Source organism: Oncorhynchus kisutch, linkage group LG23 (assembly GCF_002021735.2).
Source record: "Oncorhynchus kisutch isolate 150728-3 linkage group LG23, Okis_V2, whole genome shotgun sequence".
NCBI classification, from domain to species: domain Eukaryota; kingdom Metazoa; phylum Chordata; class Actinopteri; order Salmoniformes; family Salmonidae; genus Oncorhynchus; species Oncorhynchus kisutch.
The window spans coordinates 8,439,380-8,462,279 of record NC_034196.2 but is presented as its reverse complement, the minus strand read 5'-3'; the positions used below and the strand labels follow the sequence as shown (position 1 = coordinate 8,462,279).

Sequence of the window (22,900 nt, the reverse complement as noted above, 5' to 3'; positions counted from 1 at the left end):
TGCAACACGCCGCTTCCAACACTGGATTCTAGCCACAGACAGATAACCACCCATACTGTCTTTACGCACATCCGATAGATCAGAGGTGATTACTGGAATTTACGCGTTTTCACTTGGACGTAAACTTGGAAACTCGCCTGGACTTGGTTCTAAAAGTATGGCATGCCGTTTATGAGCTGTGTGAGTGAGTGACCCTCTCTTTCTTGAAGAATATCCGGTAATTGGTTTGAAATATAGAACAAGTGATTGATTTATTCATTAATTGATGGATAGGTTCAATGATAAATGTGTATGTTATTACACTATTATAACACCTTTATTTCTGCGTTATTACACACGCACACACGCACAGAGGGCTTGCTGAGAGCAACGTTAATCTTTTGATTTGCTCCTGGCTGCAGAGAGAGTCAGTGGGAGAGAGATGCCTAAACCTGTTATAGAGACAGGTGCTGTGTTGACTGAGGAGGCTGGCGGACATCGAAGCACAGGGTGCTTTTGTACTTGATCATCGTCTTGTTGTTGTGACTTGCTGTGGAATATCTGAAAGACTGACTTCTCCTTAGGCTGTGGAGATGGTATGGTGTCACAAACACCGTTAGCCACATGTATGTTGACGTTTATTGTCACGAGTCTAGTCCTGGAGGCAGAACTGAGCGATTTCCTGTTAGTTAATTAAGTCAGCTGCGAAGTCAAAATGGGCTATATTGAAAAAATGTATGAACACCAAAATGTGCTTAATTTAAGATTAAGGTTAGCAGTGTGATTAGGGTTAAGGTTCAGGTTCGGTTTAAAATGAGATTGTATGACTTTGTGGCCGTGCCAGCTAGCGGCCAATCTGCAGAGCTGCCTCCAGAACAAGATTCATGACGAAAAACGCTATCCTGCTAACCACAAACCATGGCATGCTGGGTAAGCAGGCTACAGGAGGAGGGTATTTCTGTCATGGAGTGTACTGTTGGTGAATATGCTGTGCAGTCGTTAGGCATCATCTTTTTTTCCATGGCTAATTGTAATTTGCAGATTAGAAGTTTAGCCTATGTAGTACACTCTTAGAAAAAAGGGTTTCCAAAAGGGTTATTTGGCAGTACCGATTCGAGAACCCTCTTTTCCCCAGGTAGAATTATTTTCGGTTCCAAATAGAATGCTTTTTGGTTCCAGGTAGAACTCTTTTGGGTTCCATGTATAACCCTCTGTGGAAAGGGTTCTACATGGAACCCAAAAGGGTTTATCAAAGGGTTCTCCTAGGGAACCCCGAACAACCCTTTTAGGTTCTAGATTTTTCTAAGAGTGTAGACTAGTTGTTTTGTAGCAGGTATGCTTACCTTGAACTATGCAATGATGTACCTTGAACTATGCAATGATGTATTCACAGGTATGCAGATGGATTGGTCAAGACAAGCTTCCAATATAGATCTAGATCTATAGATTTGCTGCTGTGGACGTGCTTGAAGTGACTGACTGACTGACTGATCTACCGATGGATTCTAGCATCACCGCCTCCCATGATGAGTGTCTGACATGAGCTCCAAGGGAAACGCCAGTGAAGTCTGGAAGTGTCTGCTGCCCTCAGGAGGAATCTGAGTGTCTCGGAGACATTCTCTGGATGAGATCTGGATGAGACAAGAAGAGAAGAAGAAGTAGTGAGAACATTCCCCCCACAGAGGACCCAAACCATGGGCTTGTTATGGTGCCAGGCACGCCGGACTGATCGTGTGTTCCTAGCCCGTCAGTAGCACCACCACCCCCCTCACCCCTCCTCCCCCCAACCCCATGTCAGACCTTTCTCTGAATGATGGAAATTTTGCGGAAGACGCTGACTTGTATATTGATATTGAGCCTGGTGGTGGTCATGGCTTTCTCTGAATTTCAAAGACTTTCGCACAACTCACAAGGTAGGACTGCTCATTGCTTAATTGCACATCTTAACTTGCTTGATTGCAGCCAAGGTGCTAGAACTGCTCTCCTTCAGAGAAACGGATTTGTCCTCCCGGTGAGGCAGGTTCCAAATAGATGATTGCTGCTCATGGTCAGTGGTCAGTCAGTGAGACATCTGCAACATCTGGTGGCCCTGGCCTGACTGTTATTTTAGAGGGATTTTACCCACTGTAGATCACAACCTGCTAGGCTCTGGAACACTGTGAGGTCATGTCTGTCCTGCCTGTCTGTCTGTCGGAGTTCCACCATAGACATTCTACATTCTATGAGTTCTACTATCTGTAGGGTGTCGTCCTGTTATATTCTGTAATGGCTGGAGCGCCCCCATTGTCTTAAATATGTCACTTCTTCCTGTAGTGTATCAATGTTCTTACTCAGATTCTCATTCTTTGTTCATTTTTCTCTTCCTTGTCCTTTCCTCCTCGTACACCCCTCCTCCAATGGGCTCATCTCTCCCCATCCGTTGTTTTCTGTTAAAGTGGAGTACCTGTCCTACCTGCAGCACTACCAGCTGACTGTGCCGATGCAGGTGGACGAGAACGGGGACTTCCTCAGCTACACTGTGAAACACCACCGGCCCGGTCGCAGGAGACGAACCGCCGACCCAACCAGCACCGCTGTCGGCCCAGAGCCAACCGGCCGCGCCGAACAGGACCCGGCCCAGACCCGAGTCTTCTACAGACTGTCGGCTTACGGAAAGCACTTTCACTTGAACTTGACCCTCAACCCCCAGCTGGTGTCCAAACATTTTACGGTGGAGTACTGGGGGAGAGAGGGCCTGGAGTGGAGACATGACATGGTGGAGAACTGCCACTATGTAGGATACCTGCGGGATCAGTACACCTCCACCAGAGTAGCGCTCAGTAACTGTAAGGGCTTGGTGAGTACCATGGGTTTCTGGAGTTGATGTGTTTGGTTTGGGTGTGTGTTTGGAAGGAAGCTACTGTTAGCCAGTCAGGGTATTGAAATGTGTGATGGAAGGATGGAAAAGAGGACAACACAATCTGTCTGTTTCCAAGTAGAACAGCCACCAACACTCTACTCCCCTTTATGGGTTTCTGTGACTTTTGTTTAGAGTATGTCTGAATGTATTTCTAGATATTTGAGTGTGTTTGAATATTCTTTGAGTACTTAAGGATCTGTTTTGTGAGGAGGCCAGGAGGCCCCCATTGACCAGTCACAGAGAGTTAATACTATGCCTTCTCTTTGCTCTGGCTACCTCAGACAAACCCTCAGCTCTACTGTCACAGGATTAGACAGAGTGGAGTTTGCTAAATAGCATGTTGGCCTCCTTCCACCTGGCACAGTGCCACTTAGGATAGGGCAAAGTAGGTTAAGGCTAATGGGGAAAGCTCTCTACAGCAGGGGTTCTTAGGCTTTTTCAGCCTGGGAACATTGAGAAATTCTGTGTTTTCCTGGGACCCAAGGCCATAAAAACATGATCCCTTTTGGGGTCCTAAGCAAGATTTGGTTGACAGCGGAGAAAGAAATTGAAGTTTGAACTTACATTTTGTCATGTTAGTGATTGGAGACAGGCGCAGGAATACGTAATAGGGGGTTTTATATTCTCCACCCAAACAAAAGAGCGAGGTGTAAACCTCTAAATAATACTCGAGACGAGACCCGTAAAACAAGTGCACAAATACACGTAGCATGGAAGCCGATACAACAGCACAGGTACACAGGACCAACGGACATGGTAGCAATAACCGACAAGGACAACGGAGAACAGAGGGCACATATATAACATACTAATCAGGGGGAATGGGAACCAGGTGTGCGTAATGAGACAAGATAGTCCTGGGTTGGTGGTAATGAATCCAGTTCAGTGATGCCTAGAAGGCCGGTGACGTAGACCTCCGGAGCTGGTGAACGGAATGAGCAGCAGTACCGGGGGGGATCCGGTGACAGTACCCCCCGACGCACTGCACCAGCAGCGGGACGACACCGGCCTCGGGGACAACCACAGGGACGTGGTGCGGGTCGGTCTGGGCGCCGATGGTGAAAATCCCTGGTCAGCGAAGCGTCCAGGATGTGCGTACCCCTACCAGTCGATGAGGTACTGGAGACACCCCGCACGACGCCTCGAATCCAGGAATTCACGGACCGAGTATGCCGGACCTCCCTCGATGTCCAGAGGAGGAGGCCGTGCTTCACTGTGTCCAGCCTCAGCAAGGAGACCAGGCACCACTGGCCTGAGGAGAGAAACATGAAAAGTCAGGTTAATGCGGTAATCAGCAGGGAGATGCAAATGGTACGTTACCTCATTAACTCTGTTCCTTGTGCCGACGCACAGAGATGAGTGTGTGCCGTCCAACGAAGCCGCTGGGGACCTCCTCTCAGCAGGGAGGAAAGAGGAGCGACCACTCTGCTGAACCAATTAGTTGGCAAACCCCAGGTATCGCTGGACTGCTTTCACGAAGTTGGGGATGGGCCATGACCGGACTGCGCTGACGCGTTGCTCCTCCTTCTCCACTCCGTGGATATGAGGTAGCCCAAAAAGGACACGGACCGCTGGAAAAACAAACACTTATCTTGTTTAACATATAGATCATGCTCCAACAGTTTTCCCAGCACAGATCTGACTAACGAGACATGCTGGGCGCGGTCAGCAGAATAGACCAAAATGTTGTCTATATAAAACACTACGCCACGTCCCAGCATGTCACAAGTTGCGGCACCAGCCCCCACACCATGACCTGCCTCCGTCCCATCTGAGCCGGCCCGCGGAATACCCCTGTCCCTCCCGGAGCGCTTTGATGGCGCATCAGCGAGATGCAAGGGATTCCTTCTGCAATGCGATCCGGTACCTCTCCGGGAGAGACAGGGTTGCCACCGTCATCTCGGCACTGACCGGACGGGCCCTGGACTGGGGGGCCGCGGTCTGGGAAACGTCCGGACCCGAGGTCGAGTCCTACGAGCGCTTCACCTCCATCGGCTCTGGCCACTGAGCAGGTGTAGCCATGGGCTCTGGCCACGGAGCAGGTGTAGCCATGGGCTCTGGCCACGGAGCAGGTGTAGCCATGGGCTCTGGCCACGGAGCAGGTGTAGCCATGGGCTCTGGCCACGGAGCAGGTGTAGCCATGGGCTCTGGCCACGGAGCAGGTGTAGCCATGGGCTCTGGCCACGGAGCAGGTGTAGCCATGGGCTCTGGCCACGGAGCAGGTGTAGCCATGGGCTCTGGCCACGGAGCAGGTGTAGCCAGGGGCTCTGGCCACGGAGCAGGTGTAGCCATGGGCTCTGGCCACGGAGCAGGTGTAGCCATGGGCTCTGGCCACTGAGCAGGCGTAGCCATCGGCTCTGGCCACGGAGCAAGTGTAGCCATGGGCTCTGGCCACTGAGCAGGCGTAGCCATCGGCTCTGGCCACGGAGCAGGTGTAGCCATGGGCTCTGGCCACTCAGCAGGTGTAGCCATGGGCTCTGGCCACGGAGCAGGTGTAGCCATGGGCTCTGGCCACGGAGCAGGTGTAGCCATGGGCTCTGGCCACTGAGCAGGCGTAGCCATCGGCTCTGGCCACGGAGCAAGTGTAGCCATCGGCTCTGGCCACGGAGCAGGTGTAGCCATGGGCTCTGGCCACGGAGCAGGTGTAGCCATGGGCTCTGGCCACTGAGCAGGTGTAGCCATGGGCTCTGGCCACTGAGCAGGTGTAGCCATGGGCTCTGGCCACTGAGCAGGTGTAGCCATGGGCTCTGGCCACGGAGCAGGTGTAGCCATGGGCTCTGGCCACTCAGCAGGTGTAGCCATGGGCTCTGGCCACTGAGCAGGCGTAGCCATCGGCTCTGGCCACGGAGCAGGTGTAGCCATGGGCTCTGTCCACTGAGCAGGCGTAGCCATCGGCTCTGGCCACGGAGCAGGTGTAGCCATGGGCTCTGGCCACGGAGCAGGTGTAGCCATGGGCTCTGGCCATGGAGCAGGTGTAGCCATGGGCTCTGGATTCTGCACAGGTCTTCGCCGGGATCGCAGGAGCTTGTCCAAATGAATCGCCATGCTGATGAGCTGGTAGAGTGACAGGTTGTCATCACGGCAGGCTAATTCCAATAATCGGCAAGGACAATGGGGAACAGAGGGCACATATATAACATACTAATCAGGGGGAATGGGATCAAGGTGTGCGTAATGAGACAAGACAGTGGTAATGAATCCAGTTCAGTGACGCTTAGAAGGCCGGTGACGTAGACCTCCGGAGCTGGTGAACGGAATGAGCAGCAGTACCGGAGGGCTCCTGCAATTCTAAACATTTTGCCATGGGGTGGAGAGAAATCTTAGCAGATTTAAAGAACATTTCTTTAAATTCTACACATTTTGCCATGACTAATGCCATGTTAATATGATATCTGAGTGAAAGTGACTATCAAAATCAATGGGTCGCCCCGAATTGCATCTTGCATATTCTACTCTTCTATCTCTAAACAGTAAGTTGAGACCTCCTCTGAGTTCCTAGAAATATTTTTTTTTACTCTGACATGTCGCCATACACCGTTAACATGTCGTCGCGACGCATACTTTAATTAAGAAAGGTTGCTTTACTGGATCATCAGAGCTTTAGTCACAACCAGCCAGCCAGTCCACCCACTATAAAGAACCAACCAGCCAGCCAGTCCACCCACTATAAAGAACCAACCAGCCAGCCAGCCAGTCCACCCACTATAAAGAACCAACCAGCCAGCCAGCCAGTCCACCACTATAAAGAACCAACCAGCCAGCCAGTCCACCCACTATAAAGAACCAACCAGCCAGTCCACGCACTATAAAGAACCAACCAGCCAGCCAGCCAGTCCACCCACTATAAAGAACCAACCAGCCAGCCAGCCAGTCAACCCACTATAAAGAATTAACCAGCAAGCCAGCCAGTCCACCCACTATAAAGAACCAACCAGCCAGCCAGTCCACCCACTATAAAGAACCAGCCAACCAGCCAGCCAGCCAGTCCACCCACTATAAAGAACCAACCAACCAGCCAGCCAGTCCACCCACTATAAAGAACCAACCAGCCAGCCAGTCCACCTACTATGAAGAACCAAAAATCCATCCAGTCGTTAGCTAGCCAACAAGCCAGCCAGCCAACCAGCCAGCTCACCATAGCGAACCTAATACATATCCTTCTCAATGGACTGTGACAGATAAGCATGCAGGGCTGTCTTTCTGTTTGCTTACTAAACTGTCAAAGCCAAATCTTGTTTTGGGCACACCAGGTTCCGGTTTCCTCAGATAAACTAATACCCAGTCCCAAATCAACCCCTAGCCCCTAATTAACCCATAGTCATTTCTTGTAGTTCTGAAGGGGTTGGATGAGTGTAGGTAGGCAATATGGTAATAGCTCAACACCGCCCTGGGCTAGGACTCATCTGATAGTGTCAGATCTATGAGAAGTGTATGTTTGGAGGTTAGGGGTTAGCCTAGGGGGTTTTGAACTGGAATTTCTCCAGCGAAATAAGAAAGAAAGCGAATGTGTTGCTTTCTGTTGGCTTTAACGAAGCGGCTAATCATCAAAGCTGAGGTATTGGTCCTCAGGCTGTTGATCTTAGACTGACGGACTGGCCAGACTGTCTTCGTTAAAACTCACTGTTGGAAGCGATTGGAAAAACTCTTATCCCCCCTCATTTACTTTGAAACGTCTCAGAACAAGGAGAAAGCCCTGTTCCTCTGTGCCAATCGCAATCATTTGGAGAAAAACATGTATTGCCGTTCTTGCGGCCAAACGTACTGGCAGCCCCACAGCTCCAGTATCATAAATTGAATTAGTATTAGGTCTGTTTCGCCTCATACCGTTTTAATAGTACCAAAAATGGACAAAACTGAAATGTATCTGTAGTTTAATCTCGTAAATTGCCAGACATCTTGACATCGCACTCTGCTAGGCTTTTATCAAATATTGGTTTCTTGCCGGCGTGTGCCAGGTTGTCATATTTGGTTAATTGGTTTCATTGTGGGTTTTTACTGAGTGATGCAGCGTGCCAATGTTTTTTATAAACACATTCTGAAGTACTTTTTCAATTTATGTTACAAAGAGGGTGTTCGAGGGCAGAGAGCTGTGTACTTTGGTTCCAGTCCCAGTAATTACAGCGTTGTTCTAGGTGTAATTGGTTGTTATAACATGATTTATCAAATTGCTTCAGAGTGTGGGGTGTTTTCACGTCTGACTACAGTGCGACACACAGAGGAGAGCAGAGCGGAGCTGTGAGTTAGTTGTTCTATGTGTTGTAGCCTGCAATGTTACGTGACCAAGGCTGGAACACACCATTAGGCACTTAGCTCTGACTCGGGGTGCCAATCATTTCACAGATGATTGTGGTTGTGCTGGGGGAAAAAAAAGCATTCAACCTGGTTGATAATACTCATTAGTATAACAATATTTTGCTGACTATAATGAAAATGATAGGAGGTTATTTGTCAAAGGTCATTTCATATAAACGGCATAAATGGTTCACTGTAAGTCCATTTAGGCTCGTAGGAGTTACTTTTGACAAAAATTGTCAGACATTTTCTATGTAATTATTTTAAAACTACAATAAGACCAATTCAACTGTCGTGTTTATGTGTGTGTGTGCGTTGTAATGTTGTTTGCCTTGTTCGCTTATAACCTGTCTCTCTCGATGTTCTTGTTTCTCAACAAGCACGGCGTTATTACCACAGAAGAAGAGCAGTATTTAATAGAGCCATTAAAGAATATATCGTCCACCACTTCCAGCCAATGGGACCAGGGAGAAGGACAGCAGCATGTTATTTATAAAAAGTCTTCCATTCCCTCGCCGCGGCAGCAACCCGGCCAACACGAGTTCAGCTGTGGCATCTCAGGTTGGTGACGCATCCTCTTCTCTTCTTCTTCTCCTTTCTCCTCTCCTCCCTTCCCTTCCCTGTTCCTCTTCCATGCTCTCCACTGCCCTCAGTCTGGATTGACTCTGAGCTGGGTGAGTAACATAAATTAGCAGTTATTCCTAGCGGTCCAGAGGAAGTGCTGGTTTGGTTCTAGGCCCAGGTTCCGGTCGATGTGACCGCGCTGCTGTTGGGCTGGCCCATACGGGCCTCCCCTCAGCCTGGTGTACGGTGCATTCGGAAAGTATTCAGGCCCCTTGGCTTTTTCCACATTTTGATACGTTACAGCCTTGTAATCTACACACAATACCCCATAATGACAAAGCAAAAACAGGTTTTTAGACGTTAGCACATTTTTTATTGATAAAATATCGCATTTACATAAGTATTCAGACCCTTTACTCAGTCAAGCTCTGTCAGGTTGGATGGGGAGTGTTGCTGCACAGCTATTTTCAGGTCTCTCCAGAGATGTTCGATTGGGTTTAAGTCCGGCCTCTGGCTGGTCCACTGAAGGACATTCAGAGACTTGTCCCGAAGCCACTCCTGCGTTGTCTTGGCTGTGTCCTTAGGGTCGTTGTCCTGTTGGAAGATGAACCTTCGCCCCATTCTGAGGTCCTGAGCACTCTGGGGCAGGTTTTCATCAAGGATCTCTCTGTACTTTTCTCCGTTCATCTTTACCTCGATCCTGACTAGTCTCCCAGTCCCTGCCGCTGAAAAAAATCCTCACAGCATGATGCCACCATGCTTCCCCGTAGGGATGGTGACAGGTTTCCTCCAGACGTGGACAATTCCAGATGTGGACAATTCCACACGTGGACAATTCACATACTCTGGCTCTCATCAGAGCGGTGTCCTGTGAGATGTGATGGGATAGGGATTAGAGGGGAACCAGGTGGATGTGTAGGTATTTGGACCAAAGTCTTATAAGTAGCAGCGAAGGCTGTCATCGGCAGGAAGTTTACGTGCCCTGACACGTTCTATCTTATAGCTTTTCCCCAGAGCATCTGGGCCATAAAGGAAGGCAAGCCTTCAGCTGCAAGGTTCAAAGGGCCAGATTCCCAACATGTCTGCAATCCTATCTCCAACTCTCCCCTGGCTCTGCTCTGGCTATGCCTTCACAATGGGCTATATCTGATTGTATCATTGTGTTTTAATTTAGTGGCTTGTTTTTTTTATGTTGACATTTTAAAATAAGTGTTGAACTCGTTATTTGTTATCAAATCACGAGTAGTTCTAGTCTCCCTGAATGTTTCCACGGAGGTGAACAGTATCACATTCTACCTATCTTTTTTAAAAGTTCAAATACCCCATGGAGATGATCACCAGATAAACCATTGCCTATAATCACCTGTGATTTTTTTTCTTCCCACAGCATACCATCAACTTTTCTCGCTCAGTTGCTAATCTTTTTTTCTCATATAAACTACCTCTCCCTCCTTCATTCCCAGACCTCACAAAAAACGCGAGCCCGTGCCAACATAGCACTCCTTCCCCAACCTCTCCAACCTCTTCTCCCTCGTCCTCTCCCACCCCAGCCCCTGGGTCCAACAGCACCCTGCCCGGGGGGGGCCACAGACGGAGGCGGTCACTCAGCACGGAACGTTTCGTAGAGACCCTGGTGGTAGCTGATAAGATGATGGTTGGTTACCATGGCCGCAAAGACATCGAGCATTACATCCTGTCTGTGATGAATATTGTAAGTTTGATCCTGCTTTTTGCTTCGATTAGTGTTGTTTTGTCTGACAAGAAAAAAACAAACCTGGTAATAAAGTTTGGGTCAATCTCAAACGGGGTTAATATCAACGGTCTAACGTGGCTTCCTCTCCTCATCTCTTCCCCCTACATTTACACTAGTTTGAGTTCACAGGATGGGTGAGAGCAGTTCAGCCCACTTGCAACTGTCCAGTTCTTTCACGTCAATACAGGTGAAGGATTGGAGGAAAGACATTGAGATGAGTCCCTAGCTGAGTCCCTTCCAACTGATATTGGAAACACGCCGATGTAGTGCATTAGAGCACGAACAATGCTATTCGAAGTGTTTCTCCCTTTGGTTAGCATTTCGTTTGTTCTTTCTTACTGAAAACAGACATTTAAATCGCAGCGTGAGCTGAATGTGTGATGGCCGTTCCCCCCCCCCCCGCCCCCAGTATGTGTGATGGAAACACCGATCAAGCGTCGTGACACGTGGACACAGTTTGTCTGACTTTGTGTTTTTTACTTCTTTTCTGGAGGTCAGGTTGCCAAACTTTACCGTGATGCCAGCCTAGGAAACGTTGTGAACATTATAGTAACCCGCCTGATCGTACTGACTGAAGACCAGGTGGGTGTATCTCTCTCTCTCTCTCTCTATTCTACATCAACATCTATGTGTTTCTCTCATCTCAGTTCCAATCTCTGTGGTTTGGTTACTTCTTATGCAGTAACATAGTTAGCCGTTGGGGGAGACTAGGAGGAGGAAAGAGAAGGGAGAGAGGAGTGACAAGAAGAGGCGAGAGAAGGGGACGAGAGTAGAAAAGAAGCGAGGAAAGGAGAGAGGACAGGAAGCTTCTATCATATGTTTGCCGCCCCTAAAGAGGAAAGCCTCTCCGTTGGAGATGAGCTCAGACATCTTCCCTCAGGGAAATTTGATTGAGGATGTTTACATTCAACCTGCAGGTAACTGTCAAAATGATAGAAACTTCTTGTGGAAGAATGGTGTTGCGTGCCTTCCAGTAGAGTCCCAGACACTTGTAGAATCTATGCCAAGGTGCATGGAAGCTGTTCTGGTGGTCCAATAATTGGTGTTTCCATTATTTTGGCAGTTACCTGTATATAATGTGTAGGTTTGATGGGAGAACCAGGGTGAACTGTACGTCGAGCGTCTGTCGATACAGGATGGACGCCAGCAGAGATTAATACGTCTTCATACATTTTCCGTTTTAAGACTGAACCCGATACGTTTTACCCAGATGGAGTGTAATATGGATATATTCATAGTTAAAATATATAGATTTTTTGTCATATGGATTATTTTAACAGATAGGTCAGAATCCTGTCAAATGGTGGACATGGCTTTTATAGGCTTATATACTGTCGTTTTTGACTGGTGCTTTTTACTAAGATGGCCCAATCATACATTGATGTCAATAGCAGATTTAAGTGAAAGTTTGAGTGGCTTGTGTTAATCTTAATTCAGCCCTAGTCAAGTGCAGAATGCTGTCCCTGTTCTTGACAGAGTGCTGGGTTCTGTGTGTTCTGGGTTGTGGATGTGTTCAGAATGTTCAGGGTTGTGGATGTGTTCATAATGTTATGGGTTGTGGATGTGTTCAGAATGTTCAGGGTTGTGGATGTGTTCAGCATTTTATGGGTTGTGGATGTGTTCAGAATGTTCAAGGTTGTGGATGTGTTCAGAATGTTTAGGGTTGTGGATGTGTTCATAATGTTATGGGTTGTGGATGTGTTCATAATGTTATGGGTTGTGGATGTGTTCAGAATGTTCTGGGTAGTGGATGTGTTCAGAATGTTCTGGGTTGTGGACATGTTCATAATGTTCTGGGTTGTGGATGCGTTCATAATGTTATGGGTTATGGATATGTTCATAATGTTATGGGTTGTGGATGTGTTCAGAATGTTCAGAGTTGTGGATGTGTTCAGAATGTTCAGGGTTGTGGATGTGTTCAGAATGTTCAGGGTTTTGAATGTGTTCAGACTGTTCAGGGTTGTGGATGTGTTCAGACTGTTCAGGGTTGTGGATGTATTCAGACTTTTCAGGGTTGTGGATGTATTCAGACTGTTCAGGGTTGTGGATGTGTTCAGACTGTTCAGGGTTGTGGATGTGTTCAGACTGTTCAGGGTTGTGGATGTATTCAGACTGTTTATGGTTTTGGATGTATTCAGAATGTTTAGGATTGTGGATGTGTTCAGGGTTGTGGATATATTCAGAATGTTCAGGGTTGTGAATGTGTTCAGACTGTTCAGAGTTGTGGATGTATTCAGACTGTTCAGGGTTGTGGATGTGTTCAGACGGTTCAGGGTTTTAAATGTGTTCAGACTGTTCAGGGTTGTGGATGTATTCAGACTGTTCAGGATTGTGGATGTATTCAGACTGTTCAGGGTTGTGGATGTGTTCAGAATGTACAGGATTTTGGATGTGTTCAGGGTTGTGGATATATTCAGAACGTTCAGGGTTGTGAATGTGTTCAGACTGTTCAGGGTTGTGGATGTGTTCAGACTGTTCAGGGTTGTGGATGTGTTCAGACTGTTCAGGGTTGTGGACGTATTCAGAATGTTCAGGGTTGTGGATGTGTTCAGACTGTTCAGAGTTGTGGATGTGTTCAGACTGTTCAGGGTTGTGGATGTATTCAGACTGTTCAGGGTTGTGGATGTGTTCAGAATGTTCAAGGTTGTGGATGTGTTCAAAATGTTCAGGGTTGTGGATGTGTTCAGAATGTTCAGGGTTGTGGATGTATTTGTGGATGTATTCAGAATGTTTAGGGTTGTGGATGTATTCAGAATGTTCAGGGTTGTGGATGTGTTCAGGGTTGTGGATATATTCAGAATGTTCAGGGTTGTGAATGTGTTCAGACTGTTCAGGGTTGTGGATGTATTCAGACTGTTCAGGGTTGTGGATGTGTTCAGACGGTTCAAGGTTTTAAATGTGTTCAGACTGTTCAGGGTTGTGGATGTGTTCAGACTGTTCAGGGTTGTGGATGTATTCAGACTGTTCAGGGTTGTGGATGTGTTCAGACTGTTCAGGGTTGTGGATGTATTCAGACTGTTTATGGTTTTGGATGTATTCAGAATGTTTAGGATTGTGGATGTGTTCAGGGTTGTGGATATATTCAGAATGTTCAGGGTTGTGAATGTGTTCAGACTGTTCAGGGTTGTGGATGTATTCAGACTGTTCAGGGTTGTGGATGTGTTCAGACGGTTCAGGGTTTTAAATGTGTTCAGACTGTTCAGGGTTGTGGATGTGTTCAGGGTTGTGGATGTATTCAGACTGTTCAGGATTGTGGATGTATTCAGACTGTTCAGGGTTGTGGATGTGTTCAGAATGTACAGGATTTTGGATGTGTTCAGGGTTGTGGATATATTCAGAACGTTCAGGGTTGTGAATGTGTTCAGACTGTTCAGGGTTGTGGATGTGTTCAGACTGTTCAGGGTTGTGGACGTATTCAGAATGTTCAGGGTTGTGGATGTGTTCAGACTGTTCAGAGTTGTGGATGTGTTCAGACTGTTCAGGGTTGTGGATGTGTTCAGACGGTTCAGAGTTTTAAATGTGTTCAGACTGTTCAGGGTTGTGGATGTGTTCAGACTGTTCAGGGTTGTGGATGTATTCAGACTGTTCAGGGTTGTGAATGTGTTCAGACTGTTCAGGGTTGTGGATGTATTCAGACTGTTCAGGGTTGTGGATGTGTTCAGACTGTTCAGGGTTGTGGATGTATTCAGACTGTTTAGGATTGTGGATGTGTTCAGGGTTGTGAATATATTCAGAATGTTCAGGGTTGTGAATGTGTTCAGACTGTTCAGGGTTGTGGATGTGTTCAGACTGTTCAGGGTTGTGGATGTATTCAGACTGTTCAGGGTTGTGGATGTGTTCAGACTGTTCAGGGTTGTGGATGTGTTCAGACTGTTCAGGGTTGTGGATGTATTCAGACTGTTTATGGTTTTGGATGTATTCAGAATGTTTAGGATTGTGGATGTGTTCAGGGTTGTGGATATATTCAGAATGTTCAGGGTTGTGAATGTGTTCAGACTGTTCAGAGTTGTGGATGTATTCAGACTGTTCAGGGTTGTGGATGTGTTCAGACGGTTCAGGGTTTTAAATGTGTTCAGACTGTTCAGGGTTGTGGATGTGTTCAGGGTTGTGGATGTATTCAGACTGTTCAGGGTTGTGGATGTGTTCAGACGGTTCAAGGTTTTAAATGTGTTCAGACTGTTCAGGGTTGTGGATGTGTTCAGACTGTTCAGGGTTGTGGATGTATTCAGACTGTTCAGGGTTGTGGATGTGTTCAGACTGTTCAGGGTTGTGGATGTATTCAGACTGTTTATGGTTTTGGATGTATTCAGAATGTTTAGGATTGTGGATGTGTTCAGGGTTGTGGATATATTCAGAATGTTCAGGGTTGTGAATGTGTTCAGACTGTTCAGGGTTGTGGATGTATTCAGACTGTTCAGGGTTGTGGATGTGTTCAGACGGTTCAGGGTTTTAAATGTGTTCAGACTGTTCAGGGTTGTGGATGTGTTCAGGGTTGTGGATGTATTCAGACTGTTCAGGATTGTGGATGTATTCAGACTGTTCAGGGTTGTGGATGTGTTCAGAATGTACAGGATTTTGGATGTGTTCAGGGTTGTGGATATATTCAGAACGTTCAGGGTTGTGAATGTGTTCAGACTGTTCAGGGTTGTGGATGTGTTCAGACTGTTCAGGTTTGTGGATGTGTTCAGACTGTTCAGGGTTGTGGACGTATTCAGAATGTTCAGGGTTGTGGATGTGTTCAGACTGTTCAGAGTTGTGGATGTGTTCAGACTGTTCAGGGTTGTGGATGTATTCAGACTGTTCAGGGTTGTGGATGTGTTCAGAATGTTCAAGGTTGTGGATGTGTTCAAAATGTTCAGGGTTGTGGATGTGTTCAGAATGTTCAGGGTTGTGGATGTATTTGTGGATGTATTCAGAATGTTTAGGGTTGTGGATGTATTCAGAATGTTCAGGGTTGTGGATATGTTCAGGGTTGTGGATATATTCAGAATGTTCAGGGTTGTGAATGTGTTCAGACTGTTCAGGGTTGTGGATGTATTCAGACTGTTCAGGGTTGTGGATGTGTTCAGACGGTTCAAGGTTTTAAATGTGTTCAGACTGTTCAGGGTTGTGGATGTGTTCAGAATGTTCAGGGTTGTGAATGTGTTCAGACTGTTCAGGGTTGTGGATGTGTTCAGACTGTTCAGGGTTGTGGATGTGTTCAGACTGTTCAGGGTTGTGAATGTGTTCAGACTGTTCAGGGTTGTGGATGTGTTCAGACTGTTCAGGGTTGTGGATGTGTTCAGACTGTTCAGGGTTGTGGATGTATTCAGACTGTTCAGGGTTGTGGATGTGTTCAGAATGTTCAAGGTTGTGGATGTGTTCAGAATGTTCAGGGTTGTGGATGTGTTCAGAATGTTCAGGGTTGTGGATGTGTTCAGAATGTTCAGGGTTGTGGATGTGTTCAGAATGTTCAGGGTTGTGGATGTATTCAGACTGTTCAGGGTTGTGGATGTGTTCAGACGTTTCAGTGTTTTAAATGTATTCAGACTGTTCAGGGTTGTGGATGTATTCAGACTGTTCAGGGTTGTGGATGTGTTCAGACTGTTCAGGGTTGTGGATGTATTCAGACTGTTTAGGATTGTGGATGTGTTCAGGGTTGTGGATATATTCAGAATGTTCAGGGTTGTGAATGTGTTCAGACTGTTCAGGGTTGTGGATGTATTCAGACTGTTCAGGGTTGTGGATGTGTTCAGACGGTTCAGGGTTTTAAATGTGTTCAGACTGTTCAGGGTTGTGGATGTGTTCAGACTGTTCAGGGTTGTGGATGTGTTCAGAATGTTCAGGGTTGTGGATGTGTTCAGAATGTTCAGGGTTTTGGATGTATTCAGACTGTTTAGGATTGTGGATGTGTTTAGGGTTGTGGATATATTCAGAATGTTCAGGGTTGAGAATGTGTTCAGACTGTTCAGGGTTGTGGATGTATTCAGACTGTTCAGGGTTGTGGATGGGTTTAGACGGTTCAGGGTTTTAAATGTGTTCAGACTGTTCAGGGTTGTGGATGTATTCAGACTGTTCAGGGTTGTGGATGTGTTCAGACGGTTCAGGGTTTTAAATGTGTTCAGACTGTTCAGGGTTGTGGATGTATTCAGACTGTTCAGGGTTGTGGATGTGTTCAGACGGTTCAGGGTTTTAAATGTGTTCAGACTGTTCAGGGTTGTGGATGTGTTCAGACTGTTCAGGGTTGTGGATGTATTCAGACTGTTCATGGTTTTGGATGTATTCAGAATGTTTAGGATTGTGGATGTGTTCAGGGTTGTGGATATATTCAGAATGTTCAGGGTTGTGAATGTGTTCAGACTGTTCAGGGTTGTGGATGTGTTCAGAATGTTCAGGGTTGTGAATGTGTTCAGACTGTTCAGGGTTGTGGATGTGTTCAGACTGTTCAGGGTTGTGGATGTGTTCAGACTGTTCAGGGTTGTGAATGTGTTCAGACTGTTCAGGGTTGTGGATGTGTTCAGACTGTTCAGGGTTGTGGATGTGTTCAGACTGTTCAGGGTTGTGGATGTATTCAGACTGTTCAGGGTTGTGGATGTGTTCAGAATGTTCAAGGTTGTGGATGTGTTCAGAATGTTCAGGGTTGTGGATGTGTTCAGAATGTTCAGGGTTGTGGATGTGTTCAGAATGTTCAGGGTTGTGGATGTATTCAGACTGTTCAGGGTTGTGGATGTGTTCAGACGTTTCAGTGTTTTAAATGTATTCAGACTGTTCAGGGTTGTGGATGTATTCAGACTGTTCAGGGTTGTGGATGTGTTCAGACTGTTCAGGGTTGTGGATGTATTCAGACTGTTTAGGATTGTGGATGTGTTCAGGGTTGTGGATATATTCAGAATGTTCAGGGTTGTGAATGTGTTCAGACTGTTCAGGGTTGTGGATGTATTCAGACTGTTCAGGGTTGTGGATGTGTTCAGACGGTTCAGGGTTTTAAATGTGTTCAGACTGTTCAGGGTTGTGGATGTGTTCAGACTGTTCAGGGTTGTGGATGTGTTCAGAATGTTCAGGGTTGTGGATGTGTTCAGAATGTTCAGGGTTTTGGATGTATTCAGACTGTTTAGGATTGTGGATGTGTTTAGGGTTGTGGATATATTCAGAATGTTCAGGGTTGAGAATGTGTTCAGACTGTTCAGGGTTGTGGATGTATTCAGACTGTTCAGGGTTGTGGATGGGTTTAGACGGTTCAGGGTTTTAAATGTGTTCAGACTGTTCAGGGTTGTGGATGTATTCAGACTGTTCAGGGTTGTGGATGTGTTCAGACGGTTCAGGGTTTTAAATGTGTTCAGACTGTTCAGGGTTGTGGATGTATTCAGACTGTTCAGGGTTGTGGATGTGTTCAGACGGTTCAGGGTTTTAAATGTGTTCAGACTGTTCAGGGTTGTGGATGTGTTCAGACTGTTCAGGGTTGTGGATGTATTCAGACTGTTCATGGTTTTGGATGTATTCAGAATGTTTAGGATTGTGGATGTGTTCAGGGTTGTGGATATATTCAGAATGTTCAGGGTTGTGAATGTGTTCAGACTGTTCAGGGTTGTGGATGTATTCAGACTGTTCAGGGTTGTGGATGGGTTCAGACGGTTCAGGGTTTTAAATGTGTTCAGACTGTTCAGGGTTGTGGATGTATTCAGACTGTTCAGGGTTGTGGATGTGTTCAGACGGTTCAGGGTTTTAAATGTGTTCAGACTGTTCAGGGTTGTGGATGTGTTCAGACTGTTCAGGGTTGTGGATGTATTCAGACTGTTCATGGTTTTGGATGTATTCAGAATGTTTAGGATTGTGGATGTGTTCAGGGTTGTGGATATATTCAGAATGTTCAGGGTTGTGGATGTGTTCAGACTGTTCAGGGTTGTGGATGTATTCAGACGGTTCAGGGTTTTAAATGTGTTCAGACTGTTCAGGGTTGTGGATGTGTTCAGGGTTGTGGATGTATTCAGACTGTTCAGGGTTGTGAATGTGTTCAGACTGTTCAGGGTTGTGGATGTGTTCAGACTGTTCAGGGTTGTGGATGTGTTCAGACTGTTCAGGGTTGTGGACGTATTCAGAATGTTCATGGTTGTGGATGTGTTCAGACTGTTCAGGGTTGTGGATGTGTTCAGACTGTTCAGGGTTGTGGATGTGTTCAGACTGTTCAGGGTTGTGGATGTGTTCAGGGTTGTGGATATATTCAGAATGTTCAGGGTTGTGAATGTGTTCAGACTGTTCAGGGTTGTGGATGTGTTCAGACTGTTCAGGGTTGTGGATGTGTTCAGACTGTTCAGGGTTGTGGACGTATTCAGAATGTTCAGGGTTGTGGATGTGTTCAGACTGTTCAGAGTTGTGGATGTGTTCAGACTGTTCAGGGTTGTGGATGTATTCAGACTGTTCAGGGTTGTGGATGTGTTCAGAATGTTCAAGGTTGTGGATGTGTTCAAAGTGTTCAGGGTTGTGGATGTGTTCAGAATGTTCAGGGTTGTGGATGTATTTGTGGATGTATTCAGAATGTTTAGGGTTGTGGATGTATTCAGAATGTTCAGGGTTGTGGATGTGTTCAGGGTTGTGGATATATTCAGAATGTTCAGGGTTGTGAATGTGTTCAGACTGGTCAGGGTTGTGGATGTATTCAGACTGTTCAGGGTTGTGGATGTGTTCAGACTGTTCAGGGTTGTGGATGTGTTCAGACGTTTCAGTGTTTTAAATGTGTTCAGACTGTTCAGGGTTGTGGATGTGTTCAGACTGTTCAGGGTTGTGGATGTATTCAGACTGTTCATGGTTTTGGATGTATTCAGAATGTTTAGGATTGTGGATGTGTTCAGGGTTGTGGATATATTCAGAATGTTCAGGGTTGTGAATATGTTCAGACTGTTCAGGGTTGTGGATGTGTTCAGACTGTTCAGGGTTGTGGATGTATTCAGACTGTTCAGGGTTGTGGATGTATTCAGACTGTTCAGGGTTGTGGATGTGTTCAGACGTTTCAGTGTTTTAAATGTGTTCAGACTGTTCAGGGTTGTGGATGTGTTCAGACTGTTCAGGGTTGTGAATGTGTTCAGACTGTTCAGGGTTGTGGATGTGTTCAGACTGTTCAGGGTTGTGGATGTGTTCAGACTGTTCAGGGTTGTGGATGTATTCAGACTGTTCAGGGTTGTGGATGTGTCCAGAATGTTCAAGGTTGTGGATGTGTTCAGAATGTTCAGGGTTGTGGATGTATTCAGACTGTTCAGGGTTGTGGATGTGTTCACACGTTTCAGTGTTTTAAAAATATTCAGACTGTTCAGGGTTGTGGATGTATTCAGACTGTTCAGGGTTGTGGATGTGTTCACACTGTTCAGGGTTGTGGATGTATTCAGACTGTTTAGGATTGTGGATGTGTTCAGGGTTGTGGATATATTCAGAATGTTCAGGGTTGTGAATGTGTTCAGACTGTTCAGGGTTGTGGATGTATTCAGACTGTTCAGGGTTGTGGATGTGTTCAGACGGTTCAGGGTTTTAAATGTGTTCAGACTGTTCAGGGTTGTGGATGTGTTCAGGGTTGTGGATGTGTTCAGACTGTTCAGGGTTGTGGATGTGTTCAGAATGTTCAGGGTTGTGGATGTGTTCAGAATGTTCAGGGTTTTGGATGTATTCAGACTGTTTAGGATTGTGGATGTGTTTAGGGTTGTGGATATATTCAGAATGTTCAGGGTTGTGAATGTGTTCAGACTGTTCAGGGTTGTGGATGTATTCAGACTGTTCAGGGTTGTGGATGTGTTCAGACTGTTCAGGGTTGTGGATGTATTCAGACTGTTCAGGGTTGTGGATGGGTTCAGACGGTTCAGGGTTTTAAATGTGTTCAGACTGTTCAGGGTTGTGGATGTATTCAGACTGTTCAGGGTTGTGGATGTGTTCAGACGGTTCAGGGTTTTAAATGTGTTCAGACTGTTCAGGGTTGTGGATGTATTCAGACTGTTCAGGGTTGTGGATGTGTTCAGACGGTTCAGGGTTTTTAAATGTGTTCAGACTGTTCAGGGTTGTGGATGTGTTCAGACTGTTCAGGGTTGTGGATGTATTCAGACTGTTCATGGTTTTGGATGTATTCAGAATGTTTAGGATTGTGGATGTGTTCAGGGTTGTGGATATATTCAGAATGTTCAGGGTTGTGAATGTGTTCAGACTGTTCAGGGTTGTGGATGTATTCAGACTGTTCAGGGTTGTGGATGGGTTCAGACGGTTCAGGGTTTTAAATGTGTTCAGACTGTTCAGGGTTGTGGATGTATTCAGACTGTTCAGGGTTGTGGATGTGTTCAGACGGTTCAGGGTTTTAAATGTGTTCAGACTGTTCAGGGTTGTGGATGTATTCAGACTCTTCAGGGTTGTGGATGTGTTCAGACGGTTCAGGGTTTTAAATGTGTTCAGACTGTTCAGGGTTGTGGATATGTTCAGACTGTTCAGGGTTGTGGATGTATTCAGACTGTTCATGGTTTTGGATGTATTCAGAATGTTTAGGATTGTGGATGTGTTCAGGGTTGTGGATATATTCAGAATGTCAGGGTTGTGGATGTGTTCAGACTGTTCAGGGTTGTGGATGTATTCAGACTCTTCAGGGTTGTGGATGTGTTCAGACGGTTCAGGGTTTTAAATGTGTTCAGACTGTTCAGGGTTGTGGATGTGTTCAGACTGTTCAGGGTTGTGGATGTATTCAGACTGTTCAGGGTTGTGGATGTATTCAGACTGTTCAGGGTTGAGAATGTGTTCAGACTGTTCAGGGTTGTGGATGTATTCAGACTGTTCAGGGTTGTGGATGGGTTTAGACGGTTCAGGGTTTTAAATGTGTTCAGACTGTTCAGGGTTGTGGATGTATTCAGACTGTTCAGGGTTGTGGATGTGTTCAGACGGTTCAGGGTTTTAAATGTGTTCAGACTGTTCAGGGTTGTGGATGTATTCAGACTGTTCAGGGTTGTGGATGTGTTCAGACGGTTCAGGGTTTTAAATGTGTTCAGACTGTTCAGGGTTGTGGATGTGTTCAGACTGTTCAGGGTTGTGGATGTATTCAGACTGTTCATGGTTTTGGATGTATTCAGAATGTTTAGGATTGTGGATGTGTTCAGGGTTGTGGATATATTCAGAATGTTCAGGGTTGTGAATGTGTTCAGACTGTTCAGGGTTGTGGATGTATTCAGACTGTTCAGGGTTGTGGATGGGTTCAGATGGTTCAGGGTTTTAAATGTGTTCAGACTGTTCAGGGTTGTGGATGTATTCAGACTGTTCAGGGTTGTGGATGTGTTCAGACGGTTCAGGGTTTTAAATGTGTTCAGACTGTTCAGGGTTGTGGATGTGTTCAGACTGTTCAGGGTTGTGGATGTATTCAGACTGTTCATGGTTTTGGATGTATTCAGAATGTTTAGGATTGTGGATGTGTTCAGGGTTGTGGATATATTCAGAATGTTCAGGGTTGTGGATGTGTTCAGACTGTTCAGGGTTGTGGATGTATTCAGACGGTTCAGGGTTTTAAATGTGTTCAGACTGTTCAGGGTTGTGGATGTGTTCAGGGTTGTGGATGTATTCAGACTGTTCAGGGTTGTGAATGTGTTCAGACTGTTCAGGGTTGTGGATGTGTTCAGACTGTTCAGGGTTGTGGATGTGTTCAGACTGTTCAGGGTTGTGGACGTATTCAGAATGTTCATGGTTGTGGATGTGTTCAGACTGTTCAGGGTTGTCGATGTGTTCAGACTGTTCAGGGTTGTGGATGTGTTCAGACTGTTCAGGGTTGTGGATGTGTTCAGGGTTGTGGATATATTCAGAATGTTCAGGGTTGTGAATGTGTTCAGACTGTTCAGGGTTGTGGATGTGTTCAGACTGTTCAGGGTTGTGGATGTGTTCAGACTGTTCAGGGTTGTGGACGTATTCAGAATGTTCAGGGTTGTGGATGTGTTCAGACTGTTCAGAGTTGTGGATGTGTTCAGACTGTTCAGGGTTGTGGATGTATTCAGACTGTTCAGGGTTGTGGATGTGTTCAGAATGTTCAAGGTTGTGGATGTGTTCAAAGTGTTCAGGGTTGTGGATGTGTTCAGAATGTTCAGGGTTGTGGATGTATTTGTGGATGTATTCAGAATGTTTAGGGTTGTGGATGTATTCAGAATGTTCAGGGTTGTGGATGTGTTCAGGGTTGTGGATATATTCAGAATGTTCAGGGTTGTGAATGTGTTCAGACTGGTCAGGGTTGTGGATGTATTCAGACTGTTCAGGGTTGTGGATGTGTTCAGACTGTTCAGGGTTGTGGATGTGTTCAGACGTTTCAGTGTTTTAAATGTGTTCAGACTGTTCAGGGTTGTGGATGTGTTCAGACTGTTCAGGGTTGTGGATGTATTCAGACTGTTCATGGTTTTGGATGTATTCAGAATGTTTAGGATTGTGGATGTGTTCAGGGT

General features: G+C 46.1%; 1 protein-coding gene across 1 annotated transcript in view; it reads left to right on the top strand.

The window, feature by feature from the left end:
* Nucleotides 1–1,300: 1,300 nt before the first annotated feature.
* Nucleotides 1,301–22,900, top strand: part of LOC109868198 (A disintegrin and metalloproteinase with thrombospondin motifs 6-like) — a 205,942-nt gene continuing 184,342 nt past the window's right edge. Inside the window, 5 exon segments of the mRNA XM_031803091.1 lie at nucleotides 1,301–1,892; nucleotides 2,415–2,815; nucleotides 8,551–8,731; nucleotides 10,198–10,445; nucleotides 10,986–11,069. Coding sequence (XP_031658951.1) covers nucleotides 1,790–1,892; nucleotides 2,415–2,815; nucleotides 8,551–8,731; nucleotides 10,198–10,445; nucleotides 10,986–11,069 — 1,017 coding nt within the window. The 5' untranslated portion in view covers nucleotides 1,301–1,789.